The following is a 22555-nucleotide window of genomic DNA, read 5'->3' as shown; positions in this document are numbered from 1 at the left end:
TGGATGGACCTGGAGGGAGTCATGCTAAGCGAAGTAAGTCAGGCAGAGAAGGACAGATACCATATGTTTGCACTCATAGGTCTAACAGGAGAAACCTAACAGGGGACCATGGGAAGGGGAAAGGGGGGGAAAAGAGCTGGGGAGAGGGAGTGAGGCAAATCAAGAGAGACTTCTGAATGCTGAGAACAAACTGAGGGCTGAGGAGGGAGGGGGGAAGGGGAGGGGGTGATGGTCGTGGAGGGGGGCACTTGTGGGGAAGAGCACTGGGTGTTAATGAAAACCAACTTGGTAATAAACTAAATAAAAAAAAATGTTCTGCGGCATCTCAGGAGGTGCCTGGAGCGTCTTTCTCCTTCTCGGCGAAGACTCTCATGGCAGGTTCTGGCGCCAACGATTCTACTTCTAAGCACGTCCCTTTCATGAGGTGATTCTGAATAAGAGAATATACCCGTGAGGGCGTGCGGCCCGTTTTTCTTCCACTGCGTACAGCAGAGTGAGGGCCAGCTCAGCCCGGCTGTCGAGAGTCCGGGCCGGATTCGGGACAGAGGTGGGGGGAGACCCTCGAGAGGGCAGCCTGTGTGCGGTCGCTCTGCCCCCAGGAGACTCCACCATCAGTCCTGCCCCCTCTGGCAGGAAGCCGCCGGGCAGGATGAAAACCGGTTACAGAGTCAAGGAGACCGGCTCGCGGGGTTGACTCAAGGCCTGGGCTACAGCCAGGTCAAGCGGCTGCTTTATTCAGACAGGACCTTCCCAAGCGGGCCCCAGCCCCAGCCTCTGCCCATTCTGAAGGCAACGAGGAGCCAGGTGGGAATCTAGAAAAAGAAGGCATTGATCCAGACAATCAAGAAGACCGCACCAAATCGACTTAAGGCAGACCGGTCAGGACGAGAGACCAGGAGACGTGACGGAAAAGAGGGAAACCTCTGGCGGCTCGATCCAGCCGGCGGCCTAGCGGAAGTAGTTGGGACATTCGTGGGCGACCAGGTCCCAGGCTCGCTCAAAGGCCTGCAGGACGGCGGGCTCCAGGGGCCCTTCCTCAGTCGCCGCCAAGTTCTGTGCCAGCTGCTCCAGGCTGGACATGCCCAGGATGACCGCGTCCCCGTGGGCACCCTGTAAGGGGAGACGCCGCGGGTGAATGCGCAGGCACCACGGCAACTCCAGCCCCCTGCCGCCCTCCCAGCCCCGCCCCTGCCGAGGTTTGGGCTCTGATGTTTATTTACGCCGCACACAGTTCCACAAAGAACTTGAGGCACCTTCAACAATTTTAACCATGTGACTCCAAACCCTGTCTTCTTTCCCTCTGCTGTCACACTGCTCATCCTCGGACAGACCTGCGTTCGGAGCTCCGTTGCACCCCTTGGCAGCTGTGTAAGTGTGACTTACTTCTCTCCCCTCTCTGACTCAGTCTTCTCTATTTTCTGGGCGGTTATGGGAATGAGAAGCTATGTAAAGCACTTAGTTCCCATTTATTGAGAAACTACTATATATACGGCAGACACCATGAACTGTGTAAGGCTGACACAGGAGAAAAGTCTCAGCTGGGAAGACAGGGGACATGGGGGGGGGGACCCAAACTCCCACCACAGAGGGAGACTAATGAGTCTTGAGAGATTTTCTATCCCCTGCACAGCTGTGAGAACCCATCTCCTCACAAGGAACAACACTTCCGAAGGCCTAAGTACTAACTAAATACACGTTTGCAAAGCCCTCCTCACGGGGCTGGCACTCAGACATCTACTAAGCACAATGGAAAAACTGCTCATCATCAGGGTTGGGACCGAGAGAAACTTTAGAGGGAAAAACTACTTAGATAGGGCGCCCGGCGGGCTCAGTTGGTGGAGCACGTGATTCCTGGCCTCAGGGCTGTGAGTTCGAGCCCCGTTCGAGACTGTGGAGGTTACTTAAAAATAAAATCTTTTTTTTTTTTTCTAACGTAGGCCCCACACACAACTGAACTCACCACCCCGAGATCAGGAGTCACATGGTCCACTGACTGAGCCAGCCAGGTGCCCCCAAAATAAAAATCTTAAAAAAAAAAAGGGGGAAGAAACGGCCTCGAAGTCACCCGGGGCAAGTCTGGCTCTCACAGGGCAGCGGCGGCGCGTCCAGGGCGGCGGGTTACCTGGAGCAGGGAGTGGTGGTACATCCACCGGAGGGCGGCTGAGGTCATGCTGGGGGCGCCGCTGCCGTACGCGGCCTGCAGGGCCTTCTCCACTAGGGCAATGGCCTCGAAGTGGTGCTCCTTCCAGAAGCTGGGCAGGTGGGGAGGGCGGCACAAGGGTCAATAACATATGGTCACATTGCGGCTACAGCCGAAGAGCCAAGCTCGGCAGCTGTGTCCACCTAACTCTGCAGCGAGCAGGGACCAGGGTTTCTCCAGCAGCAGAACCACCAGGCGCAGGAGGCGGGCAAAGGGAGCTCACCCAAGACCCCACCTTCAACCCCTTTATGAGTTCTGCCCTGCCCCTGCTTTACTTGGTGAAGCAAAGGTAACCAGTACGGCCAGGGGCGGGAGGCAGGACTCGGCCCCAGGCCTCGTGAGCGTCAACCCAGGGCTCGCTCTTTCCATCCTGGCAAGTGAGTGGCCAGCACTTCTCAGGAAAGAGCTATGACCTGGAAGACCTGGTGTAAGGTCATTTCCTCACTGAGGTCCCGAGAAAACTGGACGCACCGGTTCGGTCATGGCTGCAGGAATCAGGAGACGTAGGTCCAGGCAGCAGCGGGGACCTGCAGCCAGGCGAAGCAGCCTAGGTGCTCTCCATTTCAGATAAGGGGGACTCCGAACCCCCCCCCCGGACGCAGCTCACCGATTCCGGTAGGCCTCAGCCCAGTTATTCCCGAAGAAGCGGCCCACGGGTTGTTTCCCGTCCTTGTCCTCGTACTTGTACTTGCCGGTCAGCAGGCCCCCTGTGGGAAGACTGCAGTCAGGCCCGCTGGCCCTCACCGCTCCCAGAAGCGGTTCTAGACTGGTGGGGGGGTGGGGGTGCAGGGAAGCCAGGAGAGCAGGAGGACACGGCCCAGCCTCTTCCCAAACCCATGCCTGCCTCCCACGTCCCAGGCGGGGCATCTACCATGTCAGGAAGAGGCAGACACGGGGGCCAGGGGTGCCCTCCCGCCCAGGGGGAGCCCGTCTCCACAGCAGCCCGTACCAGCCAGAGGGTTGTAGGCATAGAACCTCAATCCGAAGTGCCTGAGGCAGGGGAACAGCTCCGTTTCCACCTGCCGGGTGGTGGCGTTGTACATGCCCTGCAGGTAGAAGAGCCAATGGTAGAGGCTACGGCATCGAGGGAAGGGACCTCAGACTTCTTTTAAAACTGTCAGTCAAGGGGCGCCTGGGTGGCTCAGTCGGTTACGCGCCCGACTTTGGCTCAGGTCATGATCTCACGGTTCGTGAGTTCAAGCCCCACATTGGGCTCTGCACTGACAACTCAGAGCCTGGAGCCTGCTTCGGATTCTGTATCTCCTTCTCTCTCTCTGCCCCTCCCCTGCTTGCCCTTGGTCTCTCTCTCTCAAAAATAAATATACATAAAAAATATATATATATTTAAAACTGGCAGTCAAAACCTGCCCGGGACTTCAGCAGTGATTTCCCAAATCACTAGTGGTGGCAGGGGCTGGGGAAACGGCGCTGCGTCCAAGGCGGGGAAACCCGAGCGGCTATATCGGTCCACAAATATCTACTGTGGCCAACCGTGGGCTGGACGCTGCGTTGCCAAACACAAGCAAGTCCAGCCAGGTCTCTGCCTCGGCCTCTCACAGATGTTAGAGTTAAGTTCAAACCACAGAAGAAAAACAAAAAACAACCCAGAAGTAAGTATCCATCCATAGATGAATGGATAGAGAAGATGCTCTACAGAGTACTACACATCTATATATAAAAGAATTAGGTCTTGACATTTGTGACAACATGGAAGGTTCTACGGAGAATTATGCTAAGTGAGATGAGTCAAAGAAAGACAAACACCATAGGATTTCACTGACATGTAGAACCTAAAAATCAAATGAACAAACAAAAAAGCAGAAACAGACCCATATATACAGAGAACAAACATCCAATTTTCAGAGAGGTGGGGATGGGGGATGGGCAAAAAAGGGAGGAAAAGGAGTGGGAGGTACAGGGCTCCAGTTGTGCAATAAAGAAGTCACAGGGTTGATGGGGAGCCTGGGTGGCTCAGTCAGTTGAGCCTCCGACTTGGGCTCAGGTCATGATCTCAGGGTTCGTGGGTTTGAGCCCCACGTCGGGCTCTGTGCTGACAGCTAGATCAGAGCCTGGAGCCTGCTTCAGATTCTGTGTCTCCCTCTCTCTGACCCTCCCCTGCTCACACTGTCTCTCTCTTTCTCAAAAATAAATAAAGCGTTTAAAAAAAAAGAAGTCACAGGGTTGAGAGGCACAGCGGAGGGAATATAGTCAACAGTACCGTAAAAGCGTTATGCTGACAGATGATAGGCAGCATACTTGTGATGCGCACAGCATAGCATATACGTAATTAGTTGTACATCTGCAACTCATGCAACACTGTGTCAACTACACTTCAATTAAAAAAATACACACACACACACGGGCGCCTGGGGGGGTTCCGTCAGTTGAACTGACTTCGGTTGAACATCTGACTTTGGCTCAGGTCATGATCTGATGGTTGGTGAGTTTGAGGCCCGAAGCAGGCTCACTGCTGTCAGCGCAGAGCCTGTTTTGGATCCTCGGTCCGCCCCCCTCTCTCCTCCTCTCCCCTGCTCACTCCTTCTCTCTTAAAAATCAAAAAACATGTAAAAAAATGAACTTTCTTTACCAAAAAACCCCCACATACACACAGATAGAAGGCACAATAAAGGGGAGTTCTGTGATAATAGGAAATGCTACAAACACTCTAAAAACATGATGAGGTCTGGATACTGGAGGCTTCTCTGGGGCAGCGGGCAAGGCTTCCAGAGCGTGGGCCACCTAAGTGGGGCCTGAGCACTTGCTTCTACCAGGGAGAAGGGGAGGAGGGGTCCAGGCTGACGCTCACAGAGAGGGGGAGCAGGAAGGAAGGGCACGCGGAGCACACGTGGGCAACGACGGGGGCCAGGGCCAGAAGAGCAGGTGCCTGTCAGCCTAGCTGAGGGGCCTGCACGTCGTCCCCACGGCACCCAGGAGCCCTCTCCAGGCTGTCGGCAGGGGCGTGGCTGCTAGGGAGAGGGCACAGGAGGCGGTCAGAGGGGCCAGAATCCGCGATCAGCAGCAGCCCTGCAGACAGACCCTGCAGCCCGGCCCTCACCTGGTACACGGTGGGCAGGGTCCAGCCGTTGCTCCTGCAGAGGGTACAGATCTCAGCCACCTCCCAGGCGGCATAGTTGGAGAGGCCAAGCTCCACAAACTTGCCCTGCAGAGGACAGGCCTCAGTCAGAGTGTGCCACGGCCCAGGACTCAAGAAAGGGGAGACAGGAGTGAGGGCCCAGGGAGTGGGGTCTGCCCCCAGCTCTGCTCTGGGACTCCCCTGGTGCCCCCACTCTCCTGGATAACAGCAGGCCCAGGAGTCAACTGGCAGGCTACCTCCCGGAGCTCGGGGGCTGGCCTCACCTCCTGCTGCAGCTGGTGGCAGGCACGCAGCGTCTCTTCCACAGGGGTGTCATGGTCAGGGGCGTGGAGGTAGAAGAGGTCCACCTTGGAGCACTGCAGCCGCTTCAGTGATGTCTCCAGCTGGGCCCGGAGACTGTCCGGCTTCAGCGACTTCCCATCCCAGGGATTGGCCTTGGTGGCAATTCTCACTTTGAGGGGAGAATGCGATGGCTAAGAGGCTTATTAGGTGACCCTGTCTAAATTATTTAAAATCTCTGAGCCTTGATTCACTAATCTGTAAAATGGGGACATAACAATGAAACTGTCCCAGAGCTATTATGAGCATTAAACATGTAAGTTCTCAATGTTCACTGCTGCTGTGACCAATGTTACTAGTCACCAAACCACTGGCTATGGCAGGCCTGGTACCAGCGCACACTTGCTCCCTGCCTTCAGGGAGCTCACGGTCTAAAGGTGAGATTAGGATACGGAAGTGCAGTCGAGAAAAGCCCCCAGTGCTAAAGGAGCCCAGGGTACAGGCGCCTGGTCATCCTGGAAATTCGAGGGAAGGCTTCCTATAGGGATGACCCAGGAGTTGAGTTTCTAAGAATGAGTCACAGCCAATAACGGGAGGATGGGAAGCACATTCTAGAGCGTGGAAATGTAGGCAAAGTCACAGGCCAAATAAAAAAAGGTATGTGGAGGGCCATCCCTGCAATTCTGAGTTCTAAGAGCATCAGCTCCAGGCAGGGAGCAGCGGGACATGGGACAAGAGAAGGGTCACAGACCTAATCACAAACCATCCACCAAAGTCAGCCACGTTCACAGTCTGTAGTAAGGAGACAACTAAAAGGGCAGGCCTGAAACAGGGAGACAAGAGGCTCTGCCTCAAGAATCCTGGAGAGATGGGGGCGCCTGGGTGGCTCAGCTGGTTAAGCGTCAGACTTCGGCTCAGGTCATGATCTCAAGGTTTGTGAGTTCGACCCTCATGCTGGGCTCTGTGCTGACAGCTCAGAGCCTGGAGCCTGCTTCCAATTCTATGTTTTCCTCTCTCTCTCTGCTCGTGCTCTGTCTCTCTGTCTCAAAAGTAAATTAAAAAGAAAAAAAGAATTCTGGAGAGATGACGCCGCCTGAACAGGCACACTTCCATCTGAGAACAGGTCAAAGGCAAAGGCAGCAGGTGATTACAGATCTCCCAGAGAACGAGACAGCGTTTTGCCACGCCAGCAGCTGAGGAGGGCCATAACTGTCGGGATCCTGCACTGTTCACACTGGGCGAAGGCTGATCAGCAGGTCACAGGGGAGTCACCAGACCACTTGGGATGTGGGAGGGGACAAGTCCCACCACTTCTTGTCCACATTGCCTCCGTTCCCCCCATATTTCTCAAATCCTCTGCATTCTTGGTGTGAACTTTGCCTCAAGTTCAACCTATGGACTTTGGCTCAGTGAGTGCCTAAAGTCCACGGAGGAAGCAGGGAACGGCTCGGGGAGAAAAACCAATTCAGAAACAAAATCTTCATCATTAAGGCAGGGCAGCCCGGGTAACTAGAAAGTGTGGGTCTGATTTTCAGGTTTCCATTCTGTTCCTCCAGATCCACCAAGCTGTGAAGCCAAGGGGGACCCAGAGTGGGGTCCTGCTCAAGCACTGGGAGGGGCAGAAAAGACGAGGCAGAGTTTGGTAGTAAAAATAACAGCGAATGTTCACTGGGCCTCGCCATGTGCCAGGAGCCCTCCTGGGCACTTCCAATGTCATGGGGCTAGTGGGGGCAGTCCCCCTCACTGTGCACACCCATCCTTCACTCAAGCCACACCTGTCTACCGGCCGTCCTTCCACATTCCAGACTGGTCTGCACAGCTGCACCTTCAGCCTTTGATGCCCCTTTCTCTTATTATCTTCCCAGCAAATTAATACTGGTCCTTTAAGGACTGGCTCCAGTGTTCTCTGAACCCTCCCTAGGCCTCTCCCTGACCCCATAATCCCCCCAAAGTATTCCTCTTCTGGGCTTCGACCTTCCCTATTAGACTCTAAGCTCCCTGTGTTTGGGTCAGAGCCACTTTCCCTCCTATAGCCCGGTAACAAACCTCCCACTCCACACCGTCCCTGCGCCCCTGCTCCCCCAGCTTGCTCCGTGGCCTCGCTGCAGCTCTCTCTGGGGGGCCAGAGTACTGCCAACTGAAGAGAGCAAACAGGGACTTTGATGAAAGACCAGGATGTGAAGAGGGTGCTCAGGGAGCCATGGGCGGTGAGAGCAATGGGGAGATGGGCGCAGGCAGAGCTCCTGGGGCCCGGTTTGGGGCACCTGCCAAGGTTGGAGGGGATACTGCATAGCTGTCTCTGGAGACCAGTGCTGCAGAGAGGTGCCCCAAGAAAGCAAGGCGGGGAGGAAGAGAACTAAATCAGGCTCAGGGGAAGACTCGGGGTTCCTGAGCTGCAACCCCCAGAGGAAAGAGAAGGGGAGGGGAAGGAGATCAGGACAATGCACTGTCCGGGGCGAGACGTTCACGGGGCTGCGGGGAGGTTGGACGCGCGGCTGGGACGCGGCTGGGGCCGGCTGGGCGCCGCACGGTGCAGGGGAGGCCGAAGTTACCTCTGCAGTCGCCGCCGCCCAGCCCGAGGCCCAGGCCGCCCAGGATGCTCTCGGACTGGCCGTCGCTGTACATGAAGGCCGTGTCCAGCTCCGTGTGGCCGCGCTCCAGGAAGGCGCGCACGGCCGCGGCGCTGGCTGAAGCGTCCATACGGCGCCCCATCTCCATGGTGCCCAGCACTGTGGCAGGCCGGACCGGGGCCTCCGAGGAGGCTCGCGGCGACGACAGCGGCCGGGACATGGCGGCGGCGCGAGCCTCGGGCACTCGGGGACCAAGAGTGCAGCTGAGGCCGCCTCGGACCGCGGCGCGACGCACAGCGCTCAGCATGAGGTCCGCGCCTGCGCGTTGGGGCGCTTCGAGCCCTGCCCACCAGCCGTCGGGGAGGAGCCGGGAGGCGGTGAGGGAACCAGACAGGCCTCGCACCGCCCCACCACGCACGCTCCGCTTGCTCGCACCGCCCCCAAGGTCTATAGACTCCGCCCGCGGCGCAGAAGGCGGAGCTGCGCGCCTCAGGGGCGGGGAGGGGCGGGGCTTCGAGTCAGCTGACCTAGGCTGTGCAGACAACCCAGAAGCCGGAGCCGAGCGGCGGATCTTGACACGGTGAGGCAGGTTTGAGGCTGGGGGCAAGTATGAAGGTGCGGGTCGGGACTCTGGGGCGTCTCTGCCGCATTTTTCAGTAACCTCCTCCAGCCCCTAGACCGTCTTGGGGCTTCTGTTCCCTTCTTGGGGCACGATTTCCTGGGACGAGCCTCTGAGCCGGGATTAGATGGCCCTGGGGGGCATACGTTGCCATCCTGAGCATGGTCTCTCAAACCAGCCTGTCCAGAGATTGGCATCTGGGTCCCCGTCCACCGCCTGGTTCCGGCGGACGGGCCCCATCGTGTCCGACGGCTTTGTTTTTCTCCAGGCCAAGCCAGGGGAGGGGGCCTCGCGGCGACTGAGCGCTGACCCCAGCAGCTGCCCTGTCATTATCCCCGCCAAACAGGCGGCTCGCGCTGGGCTGAGTCACCAGGTGGCCACGGACCCAGAGGCCTGGAGTGGGTGGTATCCACCAGCGGGGACGCCCCTCCCCTCCACATACGCCTTCGTTCTGTCGGGAGCGCAGATTGCCTCCTCCCCTCATGCCTAGGACAAGTTTTAAAGTGTGTACATGGGGAGGGTGGGTATGGAAGTGTGAGGACTGGCGCGGGTCTTGTCCATTCAACACTTACACGGAAGGCTGCTTTGCGCCGGGGACTCGCGGAGGGCGGTAGAGGAGCGGAGGACTCGATGCAACCAGTGTTTAGCCTGTGCCAGGCACCAGTCTAATATCTTGGCCTGGATTATGTCATTTAATTCTGCCGTCTGCAATTCTGCAGTCTAGGAGGTGGATACCTAAGTTATCCCCCCATTGTACAGATTGGAACTCTGAGGCTCAGTCACTTGCCCCAGAATTCTGTACCTTGGAGGCACCAGGCAGGTCAGTTATAGGATGTTCTCTCCTCAAATCCAGGTCATCTGAGCTCACAACTAGTTTTCTTCCTTATTTTCTTCCTTTCTTCCTTCCTCCCTCCCTCCTTCCCTTCCTTCCTTCTTTCCTTTCTTCCTTCCTTCATTCGTTCCTTTCCTTTCCTTTCTATATTCCCCTCTCTCTGTCTCCTCTTTCTTCCTCAACACTTTCTGAACCTTTATTGTGCAGCTGGTGTTTCCAGGCCTGAGAGCCAGTCATAGCTAGGGAGAAAGGAGAGGCAGGGGCTTGAAAAGAGAGGTAGGGGCTTGAAGACCAGGATTAGCTGAGGAATGTGATAAGCATTCTTCAGGAAGGTGGATGACGGGAGGGGGAGGGGTGACAGGTGTCATCCAGCCAGCTTTTGAAAGACCTCTTTGAGAGGACATGTTAGAACTGTGTCTCAGTGTCTCCTTACCAGGCCCTGCAGGCGGAGGAGGACACTTCTCGGGAAAGAGAGCACATGTGTGGAAGCCTGGAGGCCGGCAGCTTCCATGGAAAGCAGCTCCCTGACTCAGCTTGGGATCCAAGAGAGGAGCTTGCGTATGGCAGATGCCTTGTGCACCAGAATCACCTGGGGTTGCTTTTTTTTTTTAGATTTCATTTTAACGTTTTAATTTTTTAAATATTTATTTATTTTTGAGAGAGAGAGAGAAGAGAATGGGAGGAGGGGCAGAGAGAGAGAGAGAGAGAGAGAGAGAGAGAGAGAGAGGGAGGGAGGCAGACACAGAATCTGAAGCAGGATCCAGGCTCTGAGCTGTCAGCACTGAGCCCGACACAGGGCTCAAACCCACAAACCATGAGATCATGACCTAAGCCAAAGTCGATGCTTAACCAACTAAGCCAGATGCCCCAAGATTTTACTTTTAAGCCCAGTGTGGGGCTTGAACTCACAACCCCAAGATCTAGAGTCGCCTGCTCTACTAACTGAGCCAACCAGGCATCCCTGGGGCTGCTTCATAAACCCAAAAGCCCTGATCTGAAGGCCAGAGACACTGTTCATGAGTTCTGGACATGTGCCCTCCGTGGTTCCAAGACACCCCTGCTGTGGTCCTTGTCAAACCTCCGGACGCAGTCAAGCTTCGTGGGAACCCTGGACCTGTATTCTCATGGTGCTGTTTGACCAGGAGGTGGGCACCTTTCCAGAAGCCAGGCCTGGGGCCCAGGCTGGCTCCATCTGGGACCAGTTGGGTCAGAACCTGGGAAGGCCCCTCTGAGCAGGATTCATGTGTGTGTCCGAGGGCCCTGAGCTGTCCCTGTGCCCTGGGAAGGGATAGGAGACCCCCTGTCTGCTCAGGGCCCTCGGAGCCAAACTATAATCTTCAAGACACCCACTTCCCTCACTGGGCATGTACCACCCTATTTCCTCCCTAACCTGGTGAAAAGGGGGAGTGAGGGAGGTGGTTGAGCTACTGGATTCTCCTTCCCTAAACAGTCACCAGCTTGCATTTGGTCAGGCACTGGGCTAAGAGCCTTATGTGCACTTCATCTGCACCACAAACCCCCAAGGGGTAAGTATCATTCCCATTTTTTTAATGTTTTATTTATTTTTTGAGAGAGAAAGAGAGAGAGACAGCATGAGCAGGGGAGAGTCAGAGAGAGGGAGATACAGAATCTGAAGACAGGCTCCAGGCTCTGAGCTGTCAGCACAGAGCCCGACGTGGGGCTCGAACCCACGAACCGTGAGATCATGACCTCAGCCAAAGTTGGAAGCTTAACCAACTGATTCACCCAGGCGCCCATGTCATCCCTATTTTATAGAGAGGCTCAGACAGTTGCTCACTTGGGCAGGGCCACCCGACCGTATCTGGAAAGTGGGGACATTCTCTGCTACTTCACAGGAAAGTTACGAGGGTGGCGATGCATTAATGGGATGGGCTGGATCGGCACACTCAGGATCTGTAAGCGGGAGGTGGGGGGTCCAGTCGGGAGGTGGCAGGGGGACAGAAGGACTTGCTTTGAAATGCCTTTAGCCCAGCAAAGGTACAGTTCTTTTTTTGTTGTTGTTTTGTTTTTTATTTATTTTTGAGAGACAGAGAGAGACAGTGTGAGCAGGGGAGGGTCAGACAGAGAGAGGGAGACACAGACTCTGAAGCAGGCTCCAGGCTCTGAGCTAGCTGTCAGCACAGAGCCTGGCGTAGGGCTCGAACCCACGAACCGTGAGATCGTGACCTGAGCCGAAGCCGGACGCTTAACCGACTGAGCCCCCCAGGTGCCCCAATACAGTTCTTACCTGGATCGTCCATTAACCTGGGCGGCCTTGCAGGTGCTAGTAAGTAGCAGGACATCAGGTAAAGAGCTCCAACATGGGCTGTGCTGAAGGTCATCAAGGTGGGTCACCAGGATGCAGGAGAGGCGATCAGCACCCTTGCTGGGCCCTGGAGATGCGGCAGAGGACCAGGCACACAGTGACCTGGATGACCAGGGCCTCTGCTGGTGGCCAGTCACAAGAGGGCTGAGCATCTCAGACTTCCTGAGAAAAGAAGCTGACTCGCTTCCTTTCCCTCCCTGATGCCCCCAGGGTGCTGTGATCTCAGCACTTCTAAGGGTCTGGCCAGGATGACAGTCCCTTTGACAAAATGTCAAAGACCAGGTGGCTTATAAACAATAAACTTTGATTTCTTACAAGTTCTCCGGGCTTGGAAATCCAAGGTCAAGGCACCAGCAGATTCCGTGTCTGGTGAGGGTCCGCCCCCTGGCGGTCTTGGAACCACGGAGGGCACATGTCCAGAATTCATAGGTGACTATCTTTTCGCTGTGTCCTCACGTGGCAGAAGGGGTAAGGGAGCTGTCTGGGGTCTCTTATTCATGAGGGCTCTGCTCTCCTGACCCAAGCACCTCCCAACGGCCCCACCTCCTAATGCCATCACCGTGTGGGGGTTTAGATTTCAACGTATGATTTTGGGGAGCACACAAATATTCAGTCAGTAGTGGAGGGCATTGCTTTATGAGGATCCTGGGCCTTGTTAGTAGGAACTGAAGGTGGCTAGAGATAGTCTCCGTCCCGTGAGGAAAGCCTCCGAGTGCTGGGGGAGAAGGGGAAGCTGGTTTTCTGGCTGCTGAGGAGGCGGGGCAGTCCGGCCAGACCACAGGAGAACTCAGCCACTCTCAGGGACAGAAGCGCCTGAGCCAGCATCGGCAGGGTGGCTCCTGGCTATGAGCTGCGGTGCGGGTCCCAGTCCCTGCTTTGACTCCAGCCTGGGTACAAGTCACTTCCCTGGTCCCTTAGATGTATCAAGACCCCCAACCCCCGGTCCCCTGCTCATGGAGGAATGAGGACAACATGAGTAAATGCCTGCGAGGTGCTTAGCACCGAGCCGGCGAAGAGCTTAGTGATCAGGGGCCGGGATGGGTCTCGCCTGGGAGAGATGGCGCCATCTGGCTCCACTTTCTCTCCCTTCTGGTGGACGGTCGCACAGTCAGGGACTGCTGTAGTCACTGTGCAGGGTGCTCGGGCACCGGGAGGAGACTTTCCTGCCTGTGCCTGCAAACAGCCACCTCTGGCTTTGCTGGTGGTGAAAATGGGGCGTGGCTCTAGGGCCCCCACACACATTGCTGCTGGAGAATCCTGCCTGAGTGCCACGCTCAGGTCCCGGCCACCTGTGCAGCCCCTGGACCCGCCTGGCCGATGCTGGCGGACAGCCCAACTGTAAATGGGGCAATGTGCTCAGCAGGGCCTGGTCTCAGCAGACCCTCCTGGAGTAATTGACAGAACAGATCCGAAACAACGTAAATGTTCCAGAGTTCCAACAGAGGTGCCTCTGAGGGCTCAGTTCTCCGCGCTGTACGGACTCCTTTCACCCTGGTGACATCTGTATGAAGGTGGCACTATGACTCCTTTTACAGATGAGGGTATTGAAGCATGGGGGCGGGGGGGCTGAGCATCTGCCCAAAACCACAGCTCTAACGAGTGATAAAGCTGGGATCTGAACACACGTGTCCCTGACCACAGATCAGCGCTCTCCCTGCCCATGTCATTGGCACAGGTGGGCTGCAATCTTCATTTCTGAGCCTGGCTGTGCCCTCGGGTTCAGAGGCTTGGTCTGTGCCAGGTGTTAAAGCTGGGGATGGACGTAGGTGGGGAGGCCACGGGCTGCAGAACCGCCAGAGCTGAAGGCCCCCTCTCTTTCTCCTTGTAGGACAGCGGCCATGGCCCGGAAGAAACTGGGCTCCGGCAACTTCTCCAGCTGCCCCAACGGCTCCCTCGAGTGGATATGGGACGTGTTTGGCGAATGCGCCCAGGACGGCTGGGACGAGGCCAGCGTGGGTCTGGGCCTGATCTCCATCCTCTGTTTCGCAGCGTCCACCTTCCCGTGAGTGCTGGCAGGGGGCCGGGTGGGCGATGGCACTGCTCGGAAGGGCCTCTCCAGATTCAAGGTCACGTGTGTTCCCTCCACTCGCACTCACGACTTCCAGCCCGCCCCGGAGGGCCCTGCGCTGAACCCCACCCTAGGCTGACCCACAGGTGATAATAACAAGGATGTGAACCTTGCTGCTGTGTGTTCAGGGTCCGCTGTGCATGTATGTGGCTGAGTTCCAGGCGCTCGACATGTTTTTTACTTCATTTAATCCTCATAACAACAACCCTGTGAAATAGGGACAGCTGCTGTCCCTACTTTATAAGGAAATGGAAAACCCAGAGAAGCTAAGTAAGTTGCTCTAGGTTGCACAGCTAGGAAGAGAGGAAGCAGAGGGGCGGGAGGGCTGAGGCGCTCCAAGCTCCGGCCCTCGTCTCGTGACCGTGTGGAGGGCGGACAAGCAGTGATCACAGAGCAGCGCGGCCTCTGCCGTGGCTGTGGAACGAGGGCACACTGTGACCTAGGAGAGTCACTCTGCTGCTCTGGCACCTCAACTTCCTCATCTGCAAAATGGGAATGCTGTTCCCTCACTTCCCGGGGCCGCGAGGAGGATGGTGTGGGGGAGAGTACGGGCTGGGGGCCTTTGCACGCTGTGTGGACAATCCCGTGACTGGACGGAGCGTGTGCCGGTCAGGGACGCTGGGACAGGTGAGGACAAAGAAGTCACCAAGGGCCCTGTAACGTGAGGCATTCTCCACTGTTAGCTCTTTATCCTGAGGAAGAAAGATAAGGACCGCTGGTACTTTTGAAAAATAGCTTTATGGAGAGATAATCCACATGCCATATAATTAGCCAATTTACATGTATAATTCAGTGTTATAGCCACAGAGTTGTGTAACCATTGCCATAATTGGTTTCAGGACGTTTTCTTCACCCTAAAAAGAAACCCCCAAAGCGATGAGTCATTCCCTATTTCCCCTGAAACTCCCAGGCCCTGGAAACCACGAGCCTACTTTCTTTCGCTATCGATTCGCCTACTCTGGACATTCCACGTAAACGGACTCAGAGTATGTGAAAGCCTGGCTGCTTTCCCTTCACGTCACGTCTTCAGGGCTCATGCATGTTTGGCAGGTGGGAGGACTTCCTGTTTATGCCTGAATGATACCCCAGTGTGCGAGGCCCCGCCTTTCATTCATTCATTCATTCGTTCATTCATTCATTCATTCATGGGTATTTGGTCTGTTTCCACTTCTTGGCTCTTCCGGTTAAGGCCACTGTGAGCATTCACGTGCGCGTTTTTGTGGGTGCGTATGTTTTCACTTCCCTTGGGTACATGCCTAGGTAGCGAAATTGCTGGGTCATATGGTAACTCTGTGTGTAATGTTTTAAGGATGTTTAAAGACATTACAAGCCCTAGTTTCCTGACATGGCCTGGCCCTGGTGATGTCATTTTGGGCCTGTGGTTTTCTTTTCTTTCTTTCTTTTTTTTAAGATTTCTTTTTACATTTTTATTTTTAATGTTTATTTTTGAGAGAGAGAGACAGAGCACGAGTTGGGGAGGGGCAGAGAGAGGGGGAGACATAGAATCTGCAGCAGGCTCTAGGCTCTGAGCTGTCAGCACAGAGTCTGACGTGGGGCTCAAACTCACGAGCTGTGAGATCGTGACCTGAGCTGAAGTCGGTGCTCAACCGACCGAGCCACCCAGGTGCCCCTGTTGGTTTATTTTTAGGTTTATTTATTTTGAGGGAGAGAGAGCGTGCACACTGCCAGCGATGAGGGGCAGAGAGTCCCAAGCAGGCTCTGAGCTGTCAGCACACGACCCAACACCGGGCTTGATCTCACAAACTGTGACATCATGACCTGCTGATTCCCTCTAAAAGGCCGTCAGGGAGGGGCGCCTCAGGCACTTACCTTTTGGCTCAGGTCAGGATCTCACAGCTCGTGAGATCAAGCCCCACAGCAGGCCCCGTGTTGACAGCGTGGAGCCTGCTTGGGACCCTCTCCCTCTCTCTCTCTTCCCCTCCCCTGCTCGTGCTCTCTTTAAAATAAAGAAATCAACAACAACAACAACAACAACAACAAAAGGCAGTCCAGGGGTTACAGGGAAGAAGGCCAGGGGGAGCAGGATGGGAGGCAAGGAGGCCGCCTTGGAGGCTGTGGGAGCCATCCTGCAGGCAGCGTTATTAGCGGGGGTTCGAGGGGCCCCTCACAGGCTGACCTGGCGGGTATGGGTGACTGATGGAGGCTGAGGGAGACAGATCCCTTGTTCCAGGGGGAGCGCTTCTCTAGAACTATCTGCGGAGCTGCCTGAGTAACCAGGGAGGGAGTCAGAGGCAGAGAGCGAGCCCCAGACGGCAGCAGGAACGGCAGTCCCCTCAGTCTCCCTTGAGGGCGGCAAAATCACTCCCTGAAATGTATGGAGTCCTCCCAAGTCACGTGTCCCGGAAGGGCTTTTGGGGCCATAGGATAGACCTTAATTGGTGCCTCCATGGTGCCAGGCCTGTGCTGGACACTGTTCCTGCCCTCAGGAAGCTTGAGTCCCGATGGACGGGGACGTCCTGGGTTATGGAGGAGAAGTGGGGGACACTGGTGAGCTCGCCGCAAGGAAGCCCCGGGGAGGAAGTGATAGTTCTTGAGCCACGAAGCACAAGGAGGAAGAGGAGGGAGTGGCCGGCCGCCATGAAGAGGCTGGAGGAAGGGAAGTGGGTCCTGGTGGAGGCGGGGGTGGGGGGGGCAGAGAGCCAGCCGGACCCGGGGGCCATGTGAGGACACGCCGGGGAGGATGTGGCTCCTCACTGAATGGCAGTGGAAGGCCCTGAACGATTTTGGTAGGGCCGTGGTTTGTTTTATTTATTTAAAAAAATTTTTTATGTTTATTTATTTTTGAGAGAGAGAGAGACAGAGAGTGTGAGTGGGGGAGAGGCAGACACAGAATCCGAAACAGGCTCCACGCTCTGAGCTGTCAGCACAGAGCCTGACGCAGGGCTCAAACCCACGAACTGTGAGATTATAACCTGAGCCAAAGTTGGATGCTTAACTGACTAAGCCCCCTGGGCGCCCCAAGGCCAGGGTTCTAGAAAGATCCTTGAGAGGAAGGACAGATTTGAGGGGAACCAGGCGTGGATAGGAGACACAGAGGTGGGTGGACGGGCAGGGGGCGCTGGGCAGAGGAGGAGAGGAAGGGATGGCCGAGGGGAGAACCAGGCCCTGCCCTCTGCTTCCTCAGTTTCTGACATGGTGATGGGGGAGAGGGGAGGGCAGCAAGGTGCCACTGAGTCCTCTTCTAATCAAATACACACCGACGACTAAACAGAAATGTGAAGACTTAATGGCAGTTGTGTAAAGGTTAAGGGCAACTGGAACCTCAAGGTCTGGCTGTGACAGGACTTGCTCAGCCCCCATGAGGAGCAGAGCTACACAGGCCTGCCCTGTGGGGCTTCGGTGAGGACTGGGTGGGTCCATACGCACAGAGGGCCTAGAATTCTCCTGTCGTTGCCATTGAGCTCCCGCTGAGACTTGGGCAGGGGTCCAAAGAGAGGACCTTTGGGAAAACTACAGTGTATCAGAAACTACCCGCCTGGTGACAGACAGCTCTGGGGGTCCCAGTCCCGGCCTTCCCTATTGCCTCCCCCCTTTTTTTAATGTTTATTTTTGAGAGATAGAGAGAGAGTGTGTGAGCTGGGGAGGGGCAGAGAGGGAGACACAGAATCAGAAGCAGGCTCCAGGCACTGAGCTGTCAGCGCAGAGCCTGACATGGGGCTTGAACTCACGAACTGTGAAACATGACCTGAGCCAAAGTCCCAACACTTAACCGACTGAGCCGCCCAGGTGCCCCTTCCCATCGCCCTTCGAAGGGAACAGGCTGCAGTCTGGCACATCTTAGCACCGGCAGCTCCTGGAGACCGTGCAGCCCCAGGCCTGTGCTCGCTGCCCCATCCTTTGAACCCCCTTCCCTTCCTCGGAAGAAAGATTGCGGCGTCCCTGTGAGTGGTCTCAGGACCCTGTAAAAACACATTCCCACTGGGAGACTCCAGAGTGCCCCGGAGGGGAATCTGAATACTGCTACAGATGGTTCTGGAAAGAGGCACACCCCACAGGGTTCCCGGGTGACTTCCCGTGCTTCTGCAGCCCCTGCCCGACTCTTCCCTGAGTGTCGTCTCCTTCCTCCGCCACAGCCAGTACATCAAGGCCTGCAAGACGGGCAACATGGACCAGGCGCTCTCTCTGTGGTTCCTCCTGGGCTGGATCGGCGGAGACTCCTGTAACCTCATCGGCTCCTTCCTCGCCGACCAGCTGCCCCTGCAGGTGGGCCAGACGCGGGCGGGTGGCCAGCCTGGGACGGTCGGCACCCGGGCGCCCGCTCCAGCGTCCCGACCCACGGTTCCATCTGGCCACGGCCCCACCCCGTCGAGAGTGCCCTCCGCCCTGCCGTGCGGTGTGACAAGCCATCGTTCGGTGCCCTTGTCCGGGCCTCAGTCTCTCCATCTGCACAATGAGCACATCAAACCAGAAGACCGCTCTGGGGTGCTGAGATCCTGGCCGAGCCGTCAGGGTGGGGGGCCCCAGAGAGGAATGGTTCCCTTGGGGGGTCCAGGCGCTGGGAATCACAGGAATCCACGGTCTTCCCGACCAGGACTGTAAAGTCTTGGTGCCTCCTGTACAGCCAGACCGGAGCCCTCACTTGACCTCCGGGTCCTGTTCTGTAGCCTCCATTTTCCTCTCTCTGCCCAGGCTGGGCCCTCTGCCTGCCTGATCTCTGCCAGGTAGAGACCGTGCTCCCCTCCTTCCCAGGTGAGGAGACAGAAGGTCAGGGAGGTGAAGTGAGTTGGTCAGGCCAGCCGGCTGCTGAGCGAGCGCGGCCCTGCGGTCGGGTCCGCAGAGCCTGGAGCCCTGTTTCTCTTGCAGACCTACACGGCGATATATTATGTCCTGGCGGACCTGCTGATGCTGTCACTGTACTTTCACTACAAATTTAAGAAACGCCCCTCGCTCTGTGAGTACAGGGTCCCTCTGTGTCAGGCATGCCGGGGCAGCGGGAGAGCGGGCAGCCTCGGAGGAAGTGGGTTTCCCATTGCTCAGTGATGAACCCAGCGATAACCTCAGCGCAGGGCCTTATCTGCAAGCCTGAGCCCCAGCTGGCCAAGATAGAGGCTGGAGGGCGATTGGCGCATCCGGGCAAGACCGCGGGGCCTTCCCTCCTCTAGAGCTCTCGTTCAGCACACATGGCTTCAGCTGCTCCTCGGTGCCTGGCCCTGGGCTTGGAGCTGAGGAGCTGAGGACAAGGACAGGACCCTGCCGCGCTTGAGGATTGAGAAGGGGGGTCAGATGGAGGCACTTGGGGGCGGGGCTGTCTTGCTAGCATTTCTGCGTGGGGTAACCCCCTCCTGATCCTACTGCCTTCGCCTCTCCTTTACAACCCCAGGAGAAGGGTGCTATTATTACACCCGTTCTCCACATGAGGAATGAAAGCTCAGAGAGGTTAGGTTACTTGCCAAGAGTCACACAGCCACTGAAGGGCAGGGCCAGAACTCAAGTCCTGGTTTGTTTGCTGCCACTGATGACCTAACCTGGGCTGTCCTCCTGCCCCGTGCCCAGTGTCTACCCCCATCAATTCTCTGCTGTTGTTCACCTTGGCAATGGTGTGTGCCACCCCGCTGCTGAGGAGCGCTGGCCCCTCGGCTGTCCCGGGCGAGGTCTTCCGGGGGCGGACGCTCCTGTCCGTGGATCCGGGCAATAAGGTGAGGTACGGGTCTGGTGGGCGGATGCGGGTTGGGGGCTGGCTCGGCCCCCAAGGACCCTGCCCTGCATGGCCAGGGGGGTGGACACAGCCCTCTCCCCGGGAGCCTGGGGTCCCACGCTGCACCTCTGGCCCCCGTCAGGCACTGAGCACCCCTTCCCCTGCAGCCCTTCACCCGGCAGGAAATCATCGGCTTCGTCATCGGCTCCGTCTCCAGCGTCCTCTACCTGCTCTCCCGGCTGCCTCAGATCCGCACGAACGTGAGCCCGGGGCAGGGCTGGGCGCACCGCCTGGATGGGGGTGTGGAGTCCTGCCGAAGGTCTGGGTCCACACGCACCGTTGGCAAGCAAATCCAGTTCCCTAAGCCTCAGTCTCTGCCTCCGGAAAGTGGGCATGGGCACATGCATCCTGTGTGTGTGTGTATCCCAGAAGAGCACGAGGTCACGTGAGGTCGGGGGCTGGGCCCAGAGTCCTGAGAGCAGAGGAGAGAGTGGTGTGTTGGCGTTGGGGGAGTTTGCAGGTCAGCGGGGGGGCCCGGTGGGGCGGGAGAGTGGGCTTTCGGGCCTTCGTGGGGCCAGTGTCCCACAGGCCCGGAGCAGGCGTAGGAGTGCGCACAGGGAGACATCAGCTCAGGGCATGCCCTGGGTGACGGGGACATGTGGGCAGGGACAACCCAGGGTGACCAGAGCCCTGTCTGCGGCCTCTGACCCCACCCCCTCCTCACCCCCAGTTCCTGAGGAAGTCGACCCAGGGGGTCTCCTATTCGCTGTTCGCCTTGGTGATGCTGGGGAACACGCTGTACGGGCTGAGCGTGCTGCTCAAGAACCCCGAGGTGGGTCAGAGTGAGGGCAGCTACCTGCTGCACCACCTGCCCTGGCTCGTGGGCAGCCTGGGCGTGCTGCTGCTGGACACCATCGTATCCTTTGGGGGCGGGGCGGAGGGCGGGGCCAAGGGTGGAGGGGCGGGGCATGCTGCTGGACCCAGTTGTATCCTTCAGGGGCACGGGGTGAGGCCGGGTAGCCTCCTCCTGCTCATGGCTCAGCACCCACCCATCCAAGCACCCCGCTAGGCACCAGACCCTGCGGTGTGCAGGAACAGAACGGGCCTCGCCTCGGGAAGCTTACCACTCGGTGAGGGGGCAGTCGCACACATGGAGTGATCAGAGTGTAGCGCCGAGGGCTGTTTCAGTTTAGAAGGTCAGCCAAGGCCACCACAAGTGCCGTTTAAACTGCCCCAAAGACGAAGAGGCGCCTGGGTGGCTCAGTTGGTTAAGCGTCTGACTTCAGCTCAGGTCATGATCTTGTGGTTCATGAGTTCAAGCCCCACATGGGGCTGTGCTGTCAGCCCAGAGCCTGCTTGGGATCCTCTGTCCCCTCCACTCTCTGCCCCAATGTGCTGGTGCTCTCTTCCTCTTTCTCTCAAAAATAAATAAACATTAAAAAAAATTTAGGGGCACCTGGGTGGCCAAGTTGGTTAAGCGTCCGACTTCCATTCAGGTCGTGATCTCAGTTCCTGAGTTCGAGCCCCACATTGTGCTCTGTGCCAGTTGCTCAGCTTGGAGCCTGCTTCAGATTCTGTGTCTCCCTTTCTCTCTGCCTCTGCCTCTCTCTCTCTCTCTCTCTGTCAAAAATGAATAAACATTAAAACATTAAAAAAAATTTAAACTGCCCCCCGGAAGAAGGCAGAGGCAAGGGAGGGGTGGTCTAGACTCAGCTTGTGCAAAGGCCCTGAGGAATAAGGGGAAATCAGCTGATCCAGGCCAGAGGCGTGCAAGCTGGAACATGGAGGCAGCTGTCTCAGAGCCTCGAAGGAGGGGCTGCAGCTCGAGACCTTGGCCTCTCAGAGTAGGGGTGACCGGGAAGGAAGAGGGGAGCAGCTCCGGAGAGAGCAGGGGCTGCCAGGGTCACGTCCATCCCAGGCTCTGCTCAGTTTGGCCTTGACGTGGGCCCCTCCAGATCTCCATACAGTTCCTGGCGTACAGGAACACTGCCACCTCTGCGGAGCGCCAGCCCCTGCTGCACAGCTGACAGGGCCCCGGGCCGAGCCCAGGACGAACCGGGACCTCCAGCTGCCACACCCAGGAAGGGACAGCCATGGGCAGACACGGTGCTGCCGACCCTGGACTGGACCGTGGAGGAAGCCTGGGGCGCCTTGAACTCCCCGCCCAGCTGCCTCCCCACCCACCTCCGAAGCCTCTTGGCTGACTCTCCCTGGAGCCCTGACCTGCCAGCTTCGGGGAGTGAGAGGGGCGCCAGGGCCAGCCCCCCACCCTCTTGGGACGCACGCCAGCGTCTGAGGCTTCTGTCCCTGGGAGCCTCAGGGAGGGCCTGCAGCTGAGACCTCGGCCTCTCAGAAGGCATCGGCTCCCTTCCCTCCATCTGCCTGCCCCTTCCCCACCCCGGAGCGGGGCGCAGGTGCAGCCCAGGAAACGGTACCTCCCAGCGAGGCCCTTTTCTGTCTTCATTCCCGAGGTGCTGGGTCTGGGCTGCTCTGGAACAGCGGTGGATGGGGACCGGGTCCCAGGCGGGGGCCTAATGGTCGGGAAATGGCAGAGCCAAGCAGGAGAGGACTGTCCGGCCTCCTGGGGACCTCTGGTTTTCTCACCTGCTTCTCATGGAGAGGACACAGCAGTGAGGACGACGCTCTGACAGGCTCCCGGCCCCTCTGTGCTCAGGAAGAAGCAGAGAAGTTAAGGTTCAGATCTTGGTTCTGCATCTTAAGCTTGTCTGCACCTCAGTTACCTCATCTGTGAAATGGAGACGATGATATCACCATTTCGTATTTCCTTCCAGGATGGTGGAATTAATGGAGGTTAGCCCCCAAGTCTGGCATGTGGTAAGAGCATAATAAAGGTGAAATTTGGTAATTTTCAGTTGGAGGAGAGGCACATCCAGATCTCCCTGCAGTCAGG

General features: G+C 57.2%; 2 protein-coding genes across 6 annotated transcripts; one reads left to right on the top strand and one right to left on the bottom strand.

Annotated features, from left to right (window-relative positions):
* Positions 1-690: 690 nt before the first annotated feature.
* Positions 691-8472, bottom strand: LOC115298658 (aflatoxin B1 aldehyde reductase member 2). Its single transcript, XM_029947681.1, has 7 exons — positions 8126-8472; positions 5558-5745; positions 5256-5360; positions 3150-3246; positions 2808-2907; positions 2123-2252; positions 691-1110 (listed from the first exon to the last, which is right to left on the bottom strand). The coding sequence occupies exons 1-7, from the start codon at positions 8448-8450 to the stop codon at positions 949-951; spliced, it is 1107 nt and encodes a 368-aa protein (XP_029803541.1). The 5' UTR covers positions 8451-8472; the 3' UTR covers positions 691-948.
* Positions 8473-8659: 187 nt separating this feature from the next.
* SLC66A1 (solute carrier family 66 member 1) lies at positions 8660-22516 on the top strand. Of its 5 annotated transcripts, none has more exons than XM_029947683.1 (9): positions 8702-8723; positions 12239-12349; positions 13749-13922; positions 18083-18212; positions 18813-18900; positions 19503-19645; positions 19812-19904; positions 20375-20560; positions 21600-22516. In XM_029947683.1, exons 2-9 carry the CDS (start codon positions 12333-12335, stop codon positions 21669-21671), a joined length of 903 nt encoding a protein of 300 aa, XP_029803543.1. In that variant the 5' UTR covers positions 8702-8723; positions 12239-12332; the 3' UTR covers positions 21672-22516. The 5 variants fall into 5 exon arrangements, 4 of the variants coding, with proteins under 4 accessions (XP_029803544.1, XP_029803543.1, XP_029803542.1 ...); XR_003911821.1 differs by lacking the exons at positions 8702-8723; positions 12239-12349 and adding an exon at positions 10492-10739 and having other exon boundaries at positions 21600-22338; positions 22437-22510; XM_029947684.1 differs by lacking the exon at positions 12239-12349 and having other exon boundaries at positions 8660-8723.
* The last annotated feature ends 39 nt before the right edge of the window (positions 22517-22555 follow it).

This window comes from Suricata suricatta, chromosome 8 (assembly GCF_006229205.1).
Source record: "Suricata suricatta isolate VVHF042 chromosome 8, meerkat_22Aug2017_6uvM2_HiC, whole genome shotgun sequence".
Taxonomy (NCBI): Eukaryota; Metazoa; Chordata; class Mammalia; order Carnivora; family Herpestidae; genus Suricata; species Suricata suricatta.
This window is presented reverse-complemented; position numbering and strand designations above follow the sequence as displayed.